Here is a 21,282-nt window from a genome sequence, read left to right on the forward strand (position 1 = left end):
GTCGGAAACCTCCAGGGAATTCTCTGCTCAGTTTTTTCCATTTCTGAGGCCTCACAGGCTAGCTGCTGTTCTATTACTGCAGAACCTGAAGAGGTTTGAGAAGCAACCTGACTCAGCATCCACAAAGGAAAGCCTCTTTCAACTGGATGGTCAGAGGAGAAGCCTGACCCAAATTCTCTGTGCTCATGTTATAACAGGTCATTGGAATCTCTTTAGGTCACTTGTGTCAATTAAATTTGGGGGGAGCTCATGTTTGGCACATACTTCAATATGCTAAGAAATATGGGACATGGTCTAGATCTGAACATCCAAGCAGAAAGGCCCAGGTAGATTGTTGAGGGAGTCTTGGGACAGAATCCATTCTCTGATTATCTTGAGGAGACCATTACTATATGCATCATCTCAGATTTCCCTATGTCAAAAGGCTAAAACACTATTCTGGTTATTGTCAGTATTCTAATAAAAATGCCTCTTTATTTCCATGTTCTTAAGGAAAGTGATCTATAAGACAGTACTGGTAGAACCATTTAAGTTGTTCTAGGTGTGAATGCATCACCCTCAGACCAGTGACCAGACAGATCACTTGAAGAAGATCTTTAGAATATACTTTCAGATGGGTTATTAGGCCATGTACCTTCCTACAAGCAAGTTTTCATAAAATGTTATCCCCCATGCATTCACAAATACCACCCTTTGCATAGAAAGCAATTCCAGCTCTTTCTTCTTTTTAATTTCCTATAACACCAAGCTCCACCTTGATACAGGCAACCTAGGAATTCTTAAAGGAATTCATGCTGGAACCTACTCTGGATGAGTTGAACTCTATGTCATGTAGCTTCTTCACACTGTGACATTCACCTCACAGCATAGTCTGGTAACATGGAGACACTTCATCCACAGAGCAATCCGTTGATTTCTGCCACTTCTCATATCTCATATGTTTCTCTGTTGTATCTTTGACTCTCTGGGCCACTCTATTCATATTCATACTTCTATTTTTATCCTCACGGAGCCTTTCAAATTTGACATGTTATTTTCTTCCTTGCTACAACTTAGTTTCCTCTTAATGGAAATTCTGCTTCTCTACCCAAACTACCACATATCATTCAAGTGAAGCTTCTTCCCCATTCCCAGCCCTCAAGGACTCTGAAACCTCTGACCAGGGATTGTCTTTTGTTGTCTTACTCCAGCCATATAGAATTATTTGTTTTCCAAATAAGTCATACTCTCAGTTACCTCAGTACCTTAATATATACTATTTTCTTCTTGGAATGATTCACTTACTTCTTCACTTGCAAATTCTTCTTCCTTCAAGTTTCAGAATACCAAATCTTCTAGAAAGCCTACACTGACCACTTTGGATTCATAGGCCTCTTCTTTATGCTTCCTTTGTATACTTGGCACCCTTTAATCATATGCTTATTACTAAACCTGACTGACATTGTTTTCTATTTTACCTACCAGCCCCACAGTCCACAGAGCAAGCAAGAGAGGTCTCTGAATCCCTAGAAACAAAACTAGTGATTTTACATGTCATGTTTTCAACAAATATTGTTGAATGAATAAAAAGTTAAGTTATATTTCTCTTACTTCCCCAAAGAAATTAACCATCTTATATTAAAACTTGTGAAGGAAAATATTAAGTAAAGCTAAAGGCCAGCTGATTCCATCAACATGGCAGACTGAGAACCACTTGCACAAAAACACTGAGAAATTCCATATAAAATGAAACTCAAAATATTTAGCATAAGAATGATTTTACAAAAAAAGAAAGAGAAGTTCCCTGTGCCAGGAACAAAGATGGAACTAAAAGCCAGAGAAGCAAGTGTATGAGTTTATACTTCAGAAACTCTGGGATGTTATTGGACCCTGAGATAATGATTGGATGCCTGAGTTCTAATACAAAGACTGGAGATGAAGTGAAAATTGGGCCTTTGCGGAGCTTCAATTTCAGTGAAATTGAGACTCAAAGCAAAGTTCTCCACCTGGGACTGGAATTCTCCTATGAGAGATTAAAACCCTAAGACTGACCTTACAAAGGGATCTGAATTTACCCTTTCAGCAGGAAAATCTAAGCTGAAAAAAAGAATAAAGCTTGCTCCCAGATTGCTGATACCCTTGGAAACAAAGCAAAATTCCTCTAAAGGGATGGTTGGTTCCACCAGTAAATACAGAAGGGATTTTTATTAAAGACAAAACAAAAAACCTCTGTTGGAGAAGATGGTTCAGTTAAAAGTTATAAAACATAAGTAAATTATCTAATATATGATATAATATAAATCACCATAGTTAGAAAAATTAGCATTACCCCTAATATTTCAAAGAAAAACCATGTAAAAGACCATTCCTAAATAAATATGTTCAGAATGATTAAAGACTTTTTTTAAAAAAATGAATAAACTTGTAAAGGACTCATTAAAAAGATAAAAGAAGCAGAAATTTTAGGTGCAACACCAAATAGAACTTGTAGAAATGATAATTGTAATGTTTTAAAATTAAAATACACTGACTAAATAGGGAAGACGGTAGAGTGAGTCAATGTAATTTTCCTATGTTCTTATATGAATACATGACCAGTGTAACTCCACAACATGTACAACCACAAAAATGGGAAATTATACTCCATGTATGTAGGATGTGTCAAATATATTATATTTTCATGATTACTAAAAAGAACAAATAAAAACTTTAAAAATACACTAAATGAAAGAGCATTTTAGGCATAATTACTAAGGATGTATCAAAAAGAGACAAAGAAGGCTGGGGTTGTGGCTCAGTGGAACAGCACTTGCCTAGCATATGTAAGGTACTAGGTTTGATCCTCAGCATCACATAAAATAAATAAATAAAATTAAGGTATTTTGTTCATCTACAACTAAAAAAGAGAGAGAGGAAAACATAAGGAAGGCAAATACACATAAAGAATAAAATGAGAAGATCCAAAATATGTTTTAATAACCATTCTATAAGAAGAGATTAAAGAAAAAACTAAAGAAGCAATACTTGAAGAAATAATGACTAAGAATTTTCCAAAACTGAAGAAATTATCCTCTAATTAGGAATCAGAAGGATTCCCAATAAAGAACACCCTCCCTGAATACAGTTTGGTAATAGCTAATGAAACCTGGAGCAATCCCTCTTCAGATATATACCTGAAGAATGTCTCACACATTTATTTGCATGTATTTGCAAGCATATTCACTGAAGCACTGTCTTCAACAGAAAAAAAATTAGAAACTAAACTGTCCATCAACCCAGTATCAGATGAACTATGGATCTTTTTTTTTTTCTTACCAGAGAGAGAAGCTAAAAATAAACCCTAGCTACATATTTATCAATGTCAAGTAAGAACAGTCTCAGAAGGATAGACACAGTATAATTTATATAAACTTAAAATATACATAGAATAAAACTATATGCATCTAATGTGAATATATATATATATATATATATATATAGTAAAAATATAGAAGTAAGGACATATTCACATCAACTTCAGTGTAATGATTGTCTTTGGTGAGAAGCAAAGAGAAGAGAGTAAGCTATAGTTAGTTATATTCATTTTTATTAAGGGGAGATCTAAAGGCAATATGACAAATATTACCACAGCAATTTAAATTTGGGTTAGACTTATGATATATTACTTTCTGTGTGTTTTGAAATACTTCATTGATAATAATTTTGGGGATTAAAGCTAGATTGATTAGAACAAGAGCAAAGGAGAAGAAATCTCATAGGTTATTGATTTTGATGTCAAGAGATAGTCACAGTCAGTATATGGACCTTGGACAAGCCAGTTGGTCCCTAAACCTGTCTCTTTCATCTCAGCCTCCAGGAATAAGTTAGATTTAAATTTACCTCAGAAACTGATTGTCAATCAAGACAAAAAGGTAAACCCATTGTGTTGTTTTTCAGTTCTTATCACCGGATAAAAGGAAGCACATAAGTTCAGCTGCAATAGATATAATTTTTTCTTGCCACTGAATATTCATGAGTTTTGAGAGAATATTCTCATGGATTTGTTTCATTCCTGTACAGATTGATCTTCCAAGCAAAGGACATGTTCAAGTAGCAAACAACCTTGGAAGCTAGAGAAAGTGTACAGAGACCTAGAGAAGTTCTCTCCAAACACATCACCTGGCACTAAAGACAAAGTCCTCTTCTTCTCTCCTAGACATTTACATTCTAGGGTGATAAAAAATCACACTCGGGGTAGGGGAGAGAGAGAGACAGAGAGATAAAGAGAAGGCTGGGCAGATGTGTCATGAAAAGCTCAGAGTGTTCCCTGGCATGGTGGCACATGCCTGTAATCCCAGTGACTTGGGTGGCTGAGGCAGGAGGATAGCCAATTTAAGGCCAGGATGGACAACTTAGTGAGACCCTGTCTCAAAATAAAAAATGAAAAGAGGTGAGGATCTAGTTCAGTAGATAGAGCACCCCTGGGTTCAACTCCTAGTACTGAGAAAAAATTTAAAAAGTGCACAGTCTCTTGATTTCAAGGTTCCTTTCTTTTGAAATAACCTGCCTTATGGGAACTGAGTATAGGGAACCAACAAAAAATACTGCTCTGATCCTTTTACCATGAATATCAATCTATGTCCCTGACCTAAGCCTGGTGTGTGTGTGTGTGTGTGTGTGTGTGTGTGTGTAGCAAGATAATTGATTAGCAAGTAATGGAAAATCTCAGATCCTTGATGGTTCTGAATTAGCAGAGAAGCAAAAAGGAAGACTCTGAACAGCGAAATGGACAGTGTTTTAAAATATGATTTCATATACTAAATACAGAAATATTTTTCCAAAGACATTTCTTATATCAAACCTCTAGAAAATCTATAGGTTTGACAATGCAAGAAAAGAAACAGCAAAGCAAAACATTCAATATGAAGGTGATTTCAATGAGAATTTAAGATAATACAGTTTAGCTATCTTTCTTTTTGATGACCTGAGGATACAGAAATACAGCTTATAGATCTTAGTGACTCATATGGTTAAAACAAAACATTTTTTTTACTTTATTAGATATCAGGTATTATAAATGAATTTTTTTATAAATGCTGCCCTCAGGCAGTTCATAGCTCACATATCTGATAATTTTTGGAAATGTCAAATTCTTTGATTAAAGAGAGATTCCTACAAAGTAAAATGTTTTTATTATTATTTGTTGATTTGGACCACTCAGCATTCATTTTATCATCTTTTTTTGAAACAACCCAGATTTTTATTTGTGGATTTATTCTTTCCATATCAATCTCAGATCATATGATCTGGAAATGGGATGCCAATCCCAAATATAGGGATGAAGTTGGTAATCTGGTCATAGACTAATTAGGGCATCCCATTTTATGGCTTAGAGATGAGCACTGAGACCTAAGTCATTTCTCCTATATAAGTCATTCTCAAAGAATGAACCTGAGGACTTTACTGGGAACATTGGATTAATGACTCTCTTTTCTGCTGTGAAGAAATCTAGAAGGACGTAACCCCAGGAACAGCTGCAAATCATGGAGGAAAATGCCACTCTAAGAATGCAGTCAGCATAGAGCAAGTAGACCCAAGAAATGGAGAGAAAGAGACAAACAGGATCCAAAGGCATCATTTGAGAACCTCTATTGAACCTTGTTTTCTCTCCCTTCAACACAAGAGTTCCAAATGATTCATCCTGGGGTTTAGAGGCCAGACTTGCAAGATTCTAATCCTTTGTAGTGAAAATTTAGGATGCTTTGAACAATGCCCAGACTGAAAAACCCAGAGTTCTGTACTATAAAGTTTAGGAAAAAAGAAATAGTTCCTTAAAAGTTTTATGAACTGTTTTCCTTAACAAAACAAAACAGAGCCCCAATAAAACAATGTAGAAAGGGTAATTCAAAATCTACTTAAATATTGATGGGCTTATCCAAATTATAGTTATACTCAATATATTATATATGTAAAGATTATATTGAAAATACAACAAAATCATGGGGGAAAGAACAAAACAGCCATTTTAAAGATTTGTTGTAGAATTTCTTTTAGGTTTGACAGAAATTGTAATTTGCATCCTTATATTTGGTTGAAATCGATTGAAATGGACCATTTAATAGAGTTAAATAATAAGCTTGGAAAAAAAGTCTACATTGCTGGGCTGGGGTTGTGGCTCAGTGGTAAAGCACTTGCCTAGAATGTGTGGGGCACTGAGTTCAATTCTCAGCACCCCATATAAGTAAATAAATGAAATAAAGGCCTATCAGCAACTAAAAAAGAATTTTTTTAAAGTCCATATTGCTTCCCCTCCTTTTCAGACTTATTTAAACCAGAAAATACACTATATTGAAAAAAAAGCAACCATTTATTTCTCTTATCCAAGTACATCTGTTTTACATGGAAGACAACAAAATGCTCTACATTCTCATTTTTAAAATATTCCACATTTAAAGAAGTTTAGCTATCTTTCTTTTTAATGACCTGAGGATACAGAAATACAGCTTGTAGATCTTAGAAGTTTCTTTAACAAAGGTCCAAATCTTGTGCCAAAGCAGTAGGTGCTTACCTGAATGTTATATACTGGTTGACTTGGTGCATTAACTTCTCTCAGCAGACGACAAGATATGTCCCTTAACTCCAAAATTCTACATGTAAGCTTAGGATGCAGAAGTTTGGCCACTGACTGGGAAGATCTGGATATGTTGTTTAATCCTTGAATTAATGCTCTCCGATTGATCTTGGCTAAAGTGATAGCCATTCTGGATTTTTTCTGCACAGGTTCTCTTTTCTGAAAAATAAGCCTTTAAAAAGTAACTGATATGTGATTTTCTAATGCATTATTAAAATCCACTTCTGGCAGAGACTGAATATATAGCTACATTACACATAATATTGTATATATATTTAGTATCCAATAATTGTATACTCACATACAATACATATATCCCCACACTTCAATATGTATATATTTTTTCCTTAGGAAAACTATCCAGAAATGAAGTAACTAGCTAAAAGATCGATATTTTTCATTTTTCTCTGGGTTTATATCTTTCTTTTTTGCATTAATTTCAAAAGTAAACAAGAATCCTTATCCAAACATCAATATTTGAATTATTCAAACAATAATACTTATTCAAAACAGTTATAAATATTTTGAGTCCACTTAAATTTTTTAAATTATGAAATGCAGCATACATACAATATATATGTACATGTATAATTTAAAGAAAAATAAAATAAATTTCTGCATGCTAATCAGCAAGTTTAATAAAATTTTACCTCTCAATACTGTGAAAATTTTATCAGTATTCTGATAGAAAAAAACTGTAGCATTACATAATATAGTTCTTTCTCTGCTCTACCAGTAAGTGAACCATGGGGCAATTACTTACAATGTGGTTAGACTACATTCCAGGCAACAAACAAATATAGTTTCCATTATTCATGTAAGTAATTTTGTGGGTTATTTTGGCATTTTAGGATATAACTGGAGGGAAAGTACTGGTTAATAAGTACTGGTTAAAAACAAGTAACTCTGGACCTCTAAATATTTGTTCCGCCTAAATATAGAAATGCAAAATATTTTAAATAGATTTTTTTGCCCATAACAAACACCATTTTCAATGCCCCTTCTTTTATCCTGAAATAAATGTATTTTTGTTATTTTGTCACTGAAGTTCAGTACTTCTACTACTGCTCAGCATTTGTCAATGGAGGTAAACAAAAGCTGTTCTAGCTTCTCAATGAGGATGTATTGCTGTAGCATTTGGTGTTCTATTGTGATCTGATAAGTTAACTTTACTAAAAAAGTCTATTAGCCCACCAGTGGCCTCAGCCGTCCTAGTCAAAACCAATAACAGAGAGTGTCATCTAAATTGCAGACTGCAGAAATTGCTACAATCCCAAGCCATTTCAAAGGAAAGCAAGCCAAAAAAGCAGTTATATGGTAGGTAGAGCAAGAAAAGTAACATGTAAGTACAATCATTTGACAATATTTTCTACCCTGATTGTGGTTGTGAGCACTCCTGGGAGAGAACCCAAATTGTCTGCAGTATCCAAAGCTCTAGCACATACAGATTCCATTTCTCTTGTGACTTTGTACTTTGCTGCACTGACCTCTTCCAACTTCTTCTCAAGGTGGAGCAGCTGGAATTAGTTTGGTCTGATTATAATTTACTTGTGTTTTTTTCTCATTATAATTTACTATCACGCAAAGAAGTCCGTATGTGATGGAATATATGCAGGTCTACTTTTACTAAATAACTTTGTCTACTTGTCCAAGCATCATGCAGTGTTGGAGGACCCCCTTTTTTTTGATACAAGGATTTAACCCAGGGGTACTTTACCATTGAGCTGCATCCCCAGTTCTTTTTATTTTTTATTTTAAGACAGGGTTTCACTAAGTTGCTCAGTGAACTTGTGATCCTCCTGAGTCTGTCTCCCATATTGCTGGGATTACAGGCATGCACTGCTGTGCCCAGCTAGGTCCACTCATTTTTGCAGTTGCAAAATGTTAAACACTCTGCAGCTTCCCCATCCGTATTTTCATAAGTTTATTTACAAAATCTTGTGATCTGTATGTGTTGGTCTGGATTAACTGATTTCACACATTTATTTGTATTAGCCAATCTTGATTCATTCCCCCAAACAGTACTCTAGAATGACCCTTCAATCTTCACTTTTTTTACAGTTTCTCTTTAATTTTTTATCTTTGTATAAAAATTAAGTTATTTGTAATTGATAATCTGTTAATCCAACATCTCATGTAGGATTCAGGTTAACTGACTCGTTATAAATATTATTTTAATGCAGATGAACATTATGTTAGTGCCATACTTTGTGTTATCTTCCCCATTTGGTGCCATAAATTCCTGATTGTCTCTGACAGTCTCAAGCTGATTCTAATGACTATCATCATTGGTTCCCTTACATGCTCATTTGTTTAGTGTGAACACTGTGCTTATCTTCAGGTTTTTTAAAAATACTTTCCTTTTTTTGATGTGTTCCTAGATTTTTTTTTTTTTAAGAAACAACTGTTACTTTTGAAAATAAAATCTTCCTGACCATCTTTATTTTCCTTGCCACAAAATATGGAATTGAATTTCCCAAGAAGACTTCCATTGATGAAGCATGTTTGGTAGTTCTTCTTGTCTCTGGAGACATGGAAGGACACTACAGAGGAACAGCTACTTATATCCTTTAGATGCAGAATGAGATTCCCTATATATAAAACAGTAACCAATTCAATAGGAATGAAACCGGAGATCATTATATTTTGTGAAATAAGCAAGACACAAAAAGACAAGTACCACATGGTCTCGATCATACATCAATTATTACAAGGTTGATCTTTTAGAAGTTGAGAGTAGAATAGTTACTAGAGGTTGAGGAATAAATGAGGGAGAAGGGATGGGGAAAGTTGAAAATGAGTACTAATAAATAGGAGCAGGAGGTTTTGGCATGCTCGAGTATTTTTGGGTGACTATAGATAACAAAAAGTTATTGGGTATTTCAAAAAGCTAATAGAACGAATTTTGAAAGTTTTACCACAAACAAATGATAAATATTTGAGGAGGTAGATATATTAAATCTGCTTTAAACATTCCATAATATATATATATATATCCAAATATCATATTACTCCATTAATGTATACAATTATTCATAGAACCATTAAAAAATTTATTCTTAAAAAGTCACTAATTTATGATGATGATTTCAATTCACTCTTAGGTTGAGTGAGTTACTCAATTAGTTCTATTAGGAAATTGTTTTTTTTTTAAAAAATTTTTTAGTTGTAGATGGACAAATATCTTTATTTTATTTATTTATTTTTATGTAGTGCTGAGGATCCAACCCAGTGCCTCACACATGTGAGGCAGGCCCTCTACCACTGGGCTACAACTCCAGCCCAGGAAATTGTTTAAATGTAAATGTTAATCAAAAATTAAATTTCTTTTCCCTCTTTTTTGTTTTCTATCACCCTAATCATCCTGAAGTTGATTACAAAGTGTGAAAGTTTAGATGATTCTTTCTGTCATCATCATCATCTGAGCACATCACCAAAGGCCAGAAAAGAAATTCAAACTCTCCATCACACCTCAGAGATGCATGCACAAAGGTACTTACAGGTAACATACCAAAATTAACCTAGCCTCAGTTCATAAGATTGGCTTTAGAATCTTGCTCCAGATCTCTCCATTTGACCTCCCCTATTTAAATATAAACCCTGCTTTTCCTTTTTCTCTTCTTTTTTTCTAGAGCCAGGCCCATTTCTTTGTCATCAGCAGTTTTAATGCTGAACTCCAATTTCTATTATCTCAGCGTTTTACTGTCCTCCATCTATAAAACCAGCCTGTCAGCAAATCTTATTCAATTCTTTCTCTGAATAGTCCTGGAATTCGACCACTTACCACTCAGAGTACTACACCAAGTCTGCTATACTTAGATACCACCATCATCTCTTCTCCAAATTAGTGAATTAGACTCCTAAATAGTTTCCCTGCTTGCAGCCTTGCCTGTTTTCATTCTTTCAACAATGTATCAGCCAAAGAGATCCAATTAAAACTCATATCAGATCATACTGCTCAACTGTGTTGATGGCTACTTCTTGAACTCAGTGTAAAAGTCAAAGTACATTCAAACCCCACAAAGTCTGTTACTTCTTTACCTCTATGGCCTTATCCTCTTTTCCTCTTCCTTTCCTTCCTCACTATTTGTTGAACTTGTCAGGTAGACTTCGTGAAATGAAGATACCAAGTGGAAATATTTCTTCTCAGATACCAGACAAAATTAGAGCCAGGAAGTTATGAAGGGGAACGGTTCATAATTTTCTGTCTGAGATAAGAACTTTCTCAAGGACAAAGGCCCAAGAGAGATTTCTTCTCAATATACACATATCCCATGCTTTGTATGCCTTACACATATGAAGAGATTTGTGTAACTAAGTTTAACATTAGGACTGCAATAATTCAGAAAGATGCTGTTGACAGGACACTCACCCATCAGTTATGGCTCTGACAATAAATTTACACCAACTCCTGCCTCTGGTCTCCACTACCGAAGAACACTGTATTCAAGTAGCTTGCACAAATCTCTCCTTTTAAGTGCCTTTAAAGTCTTCCTCTTGCCTGGATCTCCTTGAATACCTATATGGTTCTCTATGGCACAGGTACTCCCATTGCCTACTCTGCTATTCCCAAATAAATGTCATTATTCTTTGGAGAAGCTCTCTGATTGTTGTTTAGTTTGATAATTTCTATCTCAGGGACTTTGCACTAGCTATGCCATTTGATTTCTCAAGTGTCCTGGATTTACTCCCTCACTGCCTTTAAATCTTAAAAATCACTTTCTCACTAGACCCTTCTTGGTTACGCTACCTCAACAATCAATTGCTCATTGGATACCTACTCCCCTACTTTATATCCCTTCTCTGCTATATTTTTCTTCTCCCTACATTTACCAATATATAGTATACAGTTTAAGGGCCTGGAGTTGTGGCTCAATGGCAGAGCACTAGCATGTGTAAAGCAACAGGCTCAATCCTCAGCACCACATATAAAATAAAAAGGTCCATCAACAACAACAAATTTTTTTTAAATATACAGTTTATTTCCCTTGCTTCTTATTTCTGTTTGACAAGAATGCAATTTGTATTACAGCAGTGTTTTATAGCTATTTGGGGGCTCTCTGTCCCCCTGCAAGGCCAAGATTAGTGCCTGGCATGTAGTAGATAGATACTTCACAAATACTTATAAGAATGAATGAATGAATGAATGAATGAATGAATGAATGAAGAGCATCAGAAAATGTAACAAATTAATAATGAGAAATATCAAAGAAATATGCCAAATTTAGAAACCACCTAGAAAGTTTTTCATGCACAATCTACTTTGCAACTTTCACAATAATGATACTGCTTCACAAGAAACAATTCACCAAAGATAAAAATACAATTGAATTATAGAATATTCTAGTTATAGTCCTATTCTCATTACATTTCAAAACTTCAACACCATTAAAAGTAATTTCCAGATACTAACGGTGCATCCTCAGAAGTTTTTTTCTCACATTAAAAAAAAAAAGAGAGAATTCAGAGAAGTACATTTACAAATGTAACATTCAAAATTTTTGGCATGGGTTACAGCATTATGGCATATGTTCTATTTGTAATTCCCAATCTTGTAGTATATGGTTAAATGTAATTTTAACTAATTTTTTTTAGTTCCCCAATTATAGTAAACATTTCTTCATTCAAATGTAAAGGTTGGCAATTTTAAATTCCTCATATGGAAATCATTTACAATTTGCCTCTGTAAAGCTTTAAAAATTACCTTACCAAGAAAGTAGATACTGAAGGTATTGGGCTGGTTGGGACACAGAGTGTGGAGGGTACTAGACCTCAGAAAACACTACCTCAAGCCAAGGTTCTAAAATGAGCTTACTCAGCCCCAGAAAGAAAATTTCATTTAAAATATTTAGCCATGAAGTACTACTTGATAACCATTATTCTGGGTATATCTTCTATAAAAATTATACCACCACTCCCATCAAATCTTTTTGTTTTGTTTTAACTGTAGGTGAACAATAAGGCCTTTTCCTGAATAAATAGCCTGGGGTAGAGGAGGATTTAAATACAACCACAGAATTTAGAGATTTAAAATATAACCCAATTAATAAAGTCCTCTAAGCATTCTTAAAACCATTTCTTTCAGTGCATTTGGGAACTAGGAATCATCCTAGAAATTTAAAAAAAAAAAAAAAGCATTTACAATCTGACCTTTTAAAAATAATCTAATTAGCAATATTCTCTGGATAATTTATTTTTGAAGAAAAAATAGCTTCAAAAGTGCTATAATGCTCCTTAACTACTCAGATTAGATTTCTTGCCAATCTCAGCAACACATTCTTCAAAGTAAGAAAAAGAACAATGTAAGTATTTCAAAAATGATAAAATAATGTTAACTATAATTATGTTCCTCTCTAAGTGGATTAAAGTTCTTAAAAGTAAATAGCTTCAAGAAGATGAAAATGGGAACACAGAATTCTTTCTTTAGGGATCAGAATATCAATCTATTTCTATATAAACCATGCTTTTGGCTCAAGTAGGATAATGAGGCCATTCAGATGGGAGGAAAAGATGAAGGGAATTATAAAGTTGCAACTTCTTTATTTAAGTAAAATCCAAATTTCTCTAATTTAGGCAATGGGAGAATCACAATTTGGAAGGGATAACAGGGATTTCTTGGCCTGTCTCTGGCTTCTGGGATTCACCTTGAGGCTTTCTCAATAATTACTGTCACCATTGTGCTGCTTTAATCATTTGATATCCAGGATCAACCACAAACACCTGTCCATCTTTTCCCTTTATACCACCAAGTATTAAGAGCATTGCCAAGAAAAGATTCCAGTGTTTCAAAAGACTTTATACTAATGCTAGAAGAATGCAGAAGAGGAAGCAACTAGATTGCAAGTCTAAGATATAGAATTACAGAATTTGGTTTGCCCTCTGGAGCTTTTAAGCCTTATTCTATTTGCTTAACAGTCCACTCTCTGGTTGCCACCTCAGCAGGGTGCATCAAGGACCCACACTTTTTGCAGTAAAGACTACACCATACAAGAAATGGATTTGTATAGTGCCATACAATATTACTGACGATAACACTAGAGAGACTGCTGGAGTCTCTAACATCTTCTGAAAGTCAGTTCTATAAGTCTCAGAACTCTACCATAATTAAGAAAGTCCGGTAGGTCTTAACAGTTGAAACTCATGTGTGATTTGATGGTAAACAAGAATGTCTATCACTTTGTTTATTTTTAGAAACATACAAGCTTAGAAATTTGAATCATTTACATAAATACACAGCCATAATCTTCAATTCAGATTAAAAAAAAGAAAATTATTTTTGCTAAAAATAGAGTTTAAGTATACTGCAAGCATTATTGGTGAATATGGGTTTGTAGAAGTAAATTTTGGGGGTAAATTCAATTTTACCCACTAAGCATTGATTCAGTTTTTAAAACTTTCAAAAGTGTAACCTATACTTGACTTCTTTGGGGATTCTTATGGCTGCTAATCCCTCCCTCTTTTTTTCCTCCTTTGACCTTCATAGAATTTCATTCTTCCCTCTGCAAGAATTCCCTTTTTTACTTCTGACTCTCTGCTGATCCCTTTAAACACTGGCATTTCTTGGGGCTCAATCCCAAGCCCTCATATTACTACATTCTCTCCTTAAAGTAATGACATTTACCGTCTTGGTTTAGCTATAGGCATCATTATATGCTTGATTTTATGCATTATATAATGATGATGTAATAATGTATATTTTTAGTCCAGACTTCACTTGAGCTTCCAATCTATGTCTCCATTTTACAGCTAATCTCCATGGCTCAGAAGGGATGTGACAGAATCCCTTAAATGATCCAATTAAATTCATTTCATTATCTCCAAACCCTCTCCTCCTCATAGAGTCCTCTATCCTAGTTAGTAGGACCACTATTGTTCTACCCACTCAAGCAATCCAGAGTTTCCCCCATCCCTACATATCCCTCTCACACCACATTGTCAGTTTCCAGATACCCTAAATATCTTGTACCCAACCCATTCTTTCTAACTCCAGTGTATATGTCCTGTCTTTGTTTTTTACTATCATTTGTAAAAGAATTGTACTAGAAGCTCTGCCTCCATTCAAAACACATTACCACTGAAGAAATAGTTTCATAGTGCAAACTGGATGTCATTTCCATGCTCAGAATCTTTCTGTGAATATCTATGTTATAATTAGGATGAAGCAAGGTCTTTTTAAAAATCTTATTAATTATTATTATTAATTATTATTAATTTTTTTTATTTTCGGGGGACACAACATCTTTGTATGTGGTGCTGAGGATCGAACCCGGGCCGCACGCATGCCAGGCGAACGCACTACCGCTTGAGCCACATTCCCAGCCCACAAGGTCTTTTTTTTAACATGGAATACAAAGACCACCATATTCTGACTCCTGGTTACATTTTCTGATTTTCTACTATTTTCCTGCCTCAGTCCTTCTATCATACATGCTATTTATTCATATTTACTTGGCATTTAGGGAGTATGCTATGCTATTTCATACTTTTCAGCCAAATTCACACTGTTTTCTCTGGGTTATTATTCTTTGCCCTTAACTACTTACCTTACCCTTTTCTTTACCTAAAAAAAAAAAACAAAAAAAAAAAAAACAAAAAAAAAAACCTCCTATTCATCCTTTGAGAGTCCTCTTAAGTATCCTTCCATGAAGCTTTCTCTAACCATCCTAGGCAGAATCGTTCACTTCTCTAAATTGAATTTACCTCTGAAACACTTAGCATATTCTAAGGCAATTATTTGTTTACAATTCTGTCTTTATTCAGTTAAGCTGATTGATGGATGGGATGGTGTCTTGCATATTATCTCTGTATTCCCTCTGCCCAGCACCAACCAGTAGGGAGTATTTAGTAAACATATACTGGCTGGTTTTCTCAATGAATGGTCAGATAGTTCTTACCCTTGGAATGAGATGTACAGAGTGATTATTGTGTTGCTTGGAGTGCTTTACTGTTTATTTCCTGTTTGGGGCTATGTGCCTCACCTTTGACATTGCCAAGATTTTGATTTCTGAATAGATTGTTACTGCATCATAAGTGGATTGTTACTGTATCATAAGTGGGGATTGTTACTGTAACTTTAAGGCATATTCTATTTCAACTGTGGTCAAAATGGCTGAAACATATTTTTCCATTAACAACTGTGTACCTTTGAGTAAATTAGGTTATATATGTCCCCTTAACAAGGTGTTACTTTTTCCTGATTATATATCTCTTCAAAATTCTTTGTTGCTCTACTCTCCATTTCCAATATTTTATCTATTTCAAATCTTTTTTGGAACAGAGATTTTTAAAATACAGCACATATATACTTTGTTTAAATTGATATCAGTATTTTTTCCACATTAAAACACATGCACTTTTACTATATTTATCTTTCCATTGCTACAATTGAGTGTTTGCACTGATTTAATTGCCTCAGATTTTAGCAAAAGTATATCTGGCTTTTTTTTTCACTTTACCTTAAGCAAATCTTTGTTTATTTTTGTGGCCTTGTTCATGAAAGGCAAGCACTCTACCAACTGAGCTATATCCCAAGCCCATAATTTTAAGTGAACTGCATTGCAATTGTGGCTATTAGATTTCCAGATTTCTAATCCAAGGATTGTCTTTAAACTTAATTTATCTCATTTCCTGATCTACAACCCCTCTTTTTTCCAGATCATCCTCCCATTGAGGAAGATTGAATTTTCTTTTTTTAGGTAAAATTAATATCTTCTTAAGCTCCAAGCACTTATATCAAAATCAAAGCATTAAATAATCCATATGACAGTAAAAATACAATATATTTTTAAAAATTCATTTTGAAAATTATGAAATCACATTACCTGATTAGATTCTGATAATCTTAGGATGGTAGGAAGTTCATCTTTAAACTCATCTATAAGGTCCATAATTACTTTCTGGATCCCCTCCACTAAGAAAAAAAGAGATTAGGAAAAAAAGTTTTAAAACTATCCCCTAAATGATTCAAAAGAACTTGGAACACTGGGTTTACCTCCTAAGTGACTGAAAAGAAGAGAACCATAGGGGATCTTATTCTCTGTTGTTCCCACACCCATATTCCCTTTAAAACAAGATTGTGTGTACTTTTTCCAGAACAGTTCTTCAACACATGTCCACATATCCACCCAATGGGTTTGACTGGCATGAAGAGTTCTTGCTGGGGTTTCTAGTGCCTAGCAAGCTTGCAGGCCTGGGCAGGGGATAGCCTTCCACTCAGGAAAGCAGGGGAGGACAGAATCCGCAGGTCCTTGTTGGAATCCATTGTTACTACACAATGGGCATCTGAGAACTTGTTACAGAATCTTCTGAAGTCACCCTGGCAGTGAGAAGAGGAAGAATGTGTTTGGAGGCATGAGGGGAGGAGTGAAGGAATCAAAAAACAAACAAACAAACAAAAAAACACACACTAAGAAGTTCTATAACTGAAGTTGAATTTTTTCCCAAATTCTTCAGTGATACTTCAATTAATGGATCATCTGAGAACAAAGCTCCTTTTGAAAACAGTTGGCATGAGCTTTAAGATGCCAAGTGGAAAAGAAACACAAGCAGTTAATTCAGAAAAGCTTCTAGACAGATTGTTTTTCCTTCACTTAAGTGAGGACCACTAGGTCAAAGCCAAGCAAAGCTGTGGAGTCTTTGATGTCTTCTTTATAAACACAACCTTTTTTTTTTCTTCTTCATCTTTTACTCAAGACTCACTTCCACTGATCATTATTTTCCTCTGACCAAACCTAGAAGAACTTGATATCAGGTAGATTTGATTGATCACCTAGTTATATTTTAGTGTGGATGAGGTAAAAGTTGAACTAAAAACCTCATTTTAATTTGAAACTTTTATTCTTAACTGTAATTTGATCATTTTCTTCAGTAAGCATCAAGCTGTGACTCTGGAGGTCTCTTCATGGGAACAGTTTTAGAATAAAATCTTCATCAAGGGATTCTTCTAGCATGCCAGATTCCTGGCTTTCACATTGTTTCCGTCCTCAAACTTCTTGAAAACACTCCACCATACCACACTCACCTCTCCTCACCAAATAGACTTTGCTTTCCTCCATCATGACCCTAGTGCTTGAGATAACTATGTCATTATTAACATTTGGAAAGTAATCCAGTGTCAGAAAGGAAATCTCAAGACAATGACGAGGAACACACATATTGGGAGTCTCTAAGATAATAAAACACTTTCTTTGTCCAATCAGGACCCTTGGCCATCAGAGTCTACCTCAGAGATACACCGGTAGTGTCTTATCTCTCTCATCTTGCTTGACCTCCACTCCTACCTACCCCCAGTTCCTTTTATCCACCTGCGCACTCCAGTATCATTAGCTCCCAATTGGTTTCACCCATAGAATTAGGTATACCATAGAATTAACAAGTGCAAAAGAAAGACATTTCTCAGGCTACTATTTACCATCCCTAAAGCATAACAGACTCTGTGTGTTGTGCTAACAAAGTCCTTTTTGTCTTTCTTTCTTAATGAACCTCTCCCTGGAAGAAAACAGCAGAAATCAAAAACCAAAACAAAACAACAAGACAAACACATTTGTCCTCATATACTTTTATTAAGAATATAAACTAGCATATTTAGAAAAGCCTGTGCTTGGGGTGGGAGTGGGGTCTCTCGCAGGGCCAGCAGTTCCTTCTAATGACCACCCCAAAAAGGAGTGTGCCTGCCCTTTCCTTGCCCTGTGAGCAGCAGCTGCCTCAGGAGGCCAAGCAATTCCTGCAGAAGGGCAGTGGAAATACCAAGATGCCTACCATTTGTCTCCTCTTTCTGCATGTGAAGACTTCCACTCCCAGTATAGCCTCCCAGCAGGCCCTGGACAATCCTCAGTAGGTGGGTTGCAGCAGATGACAGCATGTCTTCTCAAAGTACCTCTACATGGCAATCCCTATAGCAGCAAGGCTGGAAGGGGGTGACTGGAAGAGTTATCACCTCATTCAACAACTGTGTTGTTGCATGCTTTTTCTGCAGGCTGGCATTCAGAAATAGAGTGGCTCCAATGAAAATGCAGAGCTGAGACAGACAAACTAATGGACAGCCAGAGAACCTGAGCTCTGAGGATCCTGACATCATGGCGGGGGGCATGGGTCAGGTATAGACTCAAACAGCTGCAGGAGTGAGGAGTGTAAACTGGTTCAAGCTTCTCTGCATGGACTCCAGCCAGGAACACATCTGGGTCCATCAGGAGTCTCCTCTTCCCCCACCTTCCAGAGACATCAGAGACTCCCTGGCCTGCCCTTTGTCTTTTCTCTTATGCTTCTGGGATAGCAGAGATGGTACTTAATAAATTCGTCTCTCACAAATTGTATAATAAGGTTGATGTTCCAAAGAATTAAAAAAAAAAAGTTTAAAAGAAGAAGAAGGAGAAAAAGAGGAAGGCCTCAGGGCAAGGGCAGGAGCCCAGAAGCTGTCCTGTTCAAGTCCTGGACTGCTGTGCCTCCCTCTCCTGTTCAGTGTAGATAAAGAATTGCTCACTTTGAGCCAGTGTAGATGGGAACTCACATGTCTTGAGCACTGTAGATGAAGACTCACTCCCCTTGACCCAGTGTAGACAATGATTCTCCCCTTGAGCCAGTAGAGATTTGATTCCATTTGAACTGATTGCTTTGGCCAAAAGGCATCCCTTTCCTGGCCTTCAGGTCCTTCCCTGAGGTGTGTGGAGAGCTTGAACAGCAGCTGTTGGAGAAGACACATTTCTTATCAAGATGATTTTAAAACTCCATATCCTGAGAAAGGAAACTAACACTTATGAAAGGCCCATCAAATGCTAGTAACTGTGCTAGGGTCCAGGTCTCGCCATTTATCTCTTTTAATACACTCTGATGTAGGAATATTTTGAAAGCAACCTGAAAATACCAAATAATACTGGTACAATTGGTATTAAGAGTACAAATGATCAACCTAGAAATCTATTCCAGTGAAAAAATATTCAGTAATAACTTGTACAAAAATGGTAGTTGGGGCTTTTCTAGATAGCATAAACTGAAAACAATTCAAATATCAACATTCATCAAATGATGGAAGACTACAGAAAAGCTTTTGTTCATGATGTTGATAAGATGTGGGCTTTTTACAATCTATGCACATAAACAAATTTAAGAAATAGAATGTAAATAATAATTTACAAAAAAAAAGAGTGTAATAACAATTTTGAACGAGAAAAAAAAAAACATAACATTCAGGATAGTGGTCACCAGCTCTGAGGAAGGGATGATGATGAGTTCAGACAATGGCTTACTGAAGATTCTGAAGGAAATTGTAATATACTTCTCAAACGTAATCATGTACAATGTTAATGTACCATCATTCTTTATATCTTGTATTATGTTAAAAATATATGTGCCTATTTGATATTTAAGAAAACATTTGAATTAAATAGGCTGATGAGTCAATTGTTATAACAACTTTGGTGAAAAATTATCATTAGAGGTTATCCTAGTAATGATGGTTGACAAAGGTTCCCTGCTTGACCATACTTCAGTCATGCTCCCCAACCTTCTCCCAGGTTCATCAGTGCATTTCACTGGAAATCCAGTTTTAGCAAGAACATTACCAAGTCCTTTGAGCAAAAAATTCCCCACTCTCAATATCTTAACATCCTTGACATCTGATCCTCATATCCTTCATTATGATCCTGAATGAAATCTGCCTTACTGAATTTTGACAAGAGTCACTGAACAACTTCTCCTTTAACACTGCAAGGAATGATGTGTTTCAAACATTCAGTATTTATTGAGGACCTATCATGACATCACATTTTCAGCATTGGAGATAACAACAGTGAACAAAACAGACAAAATCCAGAAGGTAGGCACAGTGCACAAACCTATAATTCCAGCACCCAAGAGCCTGAGGCAGAAGGATCACACGTTTGAGGTTAGCCTCAGCAATTCAGTGAGGTCCTCAGCAACTTAGCAAAACCCTGTATCAAAAAAGAAAACCATGAAGGGATTTGGATGGAGGTCAGTGGTAAAATGCCCTTGGGTTTAATCCCCAGTATGAAAATGAAACAAAAACAAAAAATCCAGACATAATCTCTGTACTGATGCAGTTTATATTCAGTATGGAATAGTGAAATCAAACTACTTATTTGCTAATTTCTATAAACTTAGAAAAACAATTATTTCATTAGTATTTTGAGGTGAATATTTCACATCTGCATTCTATAACATTTGAAAAGATTATATATGATATAAAACATTCCTTGGGTTGAAAAATAGATCTCATTTTAGCTTTACAAAATTCTGCTGTAATGTTTTCAACTGAAATCTATGTTTTACTCTGAAATCTTTTTTACATCTTACTCATCAAATTCATCACTGTTCAATAAAGGTTTTTGAGCAGCTCAATATATTCTGAAAGAACCCTCCACCTTGAAAACAGGCGATATCTAATTGAAGCATTTCAAGAAAAGCAAGTGAATGCATATTAAATACATTTAGATAGTTATAATCCACACAGTGCTGTAGCCTTTTGTTAGAAGTCTTAAATTCATCTACTTATACTGTAATCTCTGCAGAGCATGACTACAAATGTTAATTTTGTGTTTTAGTCCTTTCACTTATGATCCTAGAGTGTATAACCTAATTACCTATGCACTGGAGCAAATCTTCCTGGGCCCAACAATGTTCAAACATAATGCATAAGGAAACTGATTGTTCCATGTAATTCCACATAATGATGCAAAGAC

At 35.3% G+C, this 21,282-nt stretch overlaps 2 protein-coding genes across 2 annotated transcripts in view; one reads left to right on the forward strand and one right to left on the reverse strand.

Annotated features, from left to right (window-relative positions):
* The window catches only part of Spata9 (spermatogenesis associated 9), a 28,523-nt gene extending 11,790 nt beyond the window's left edge, over positions 1–16,733 (reverse strand). Inside the window, exons 1-3 of the mRNA XM_026385912.2 lie at positions 16,673–16,733; positions 16,411–16,499; positions 6,527–6,748 (exon numbers count right to left, since the gene is read on the reverse strand). Of these exons, the coding sequence (XP_026241697.1) occupies positions 6,527–6,748; positions 16,411–16,499; positions 16,673–16,733 (372 nt within the window). The remainder of the gene's footprint in view (positions 1–6,526; positions 6,749–16,410; positions 16,500–16,672) is intronic.
* Positions 1–21,282, forward strand: part of Rfesd (Rieske Fe-S domain containing) — a 55,358-nt gene that overhangs the window by 25,048 nt on the left and 9,028 nt on the right. Inside the window, exon 4 of the mRNA XM_077800560.1 lies at positions 7,842–7,906. Within this exon, the coding sequence (XP_077656686.1) occupies positions 7,842–7,906 (65 nt within the window). The remainder of the gene's footprint in view (positions 1–7,841; positions 7,907–21,282) is intronic.

The sequence above is a fragment of the Urocitellus parryii genome, chromosome 1 (assembly GCF_045843805.1).
Source record: "Urocitellus parryii isolate mUroPar1 chromosome 1, mUroPar1.hap1, whole genome shotgun sequence".
NCBI classification, from domain to species: Eukaryota; Metazoa; Chordata; class Mammalia; order Rodentia; family Sciuridae; genus Urocitellus; species Urocitellus parryii.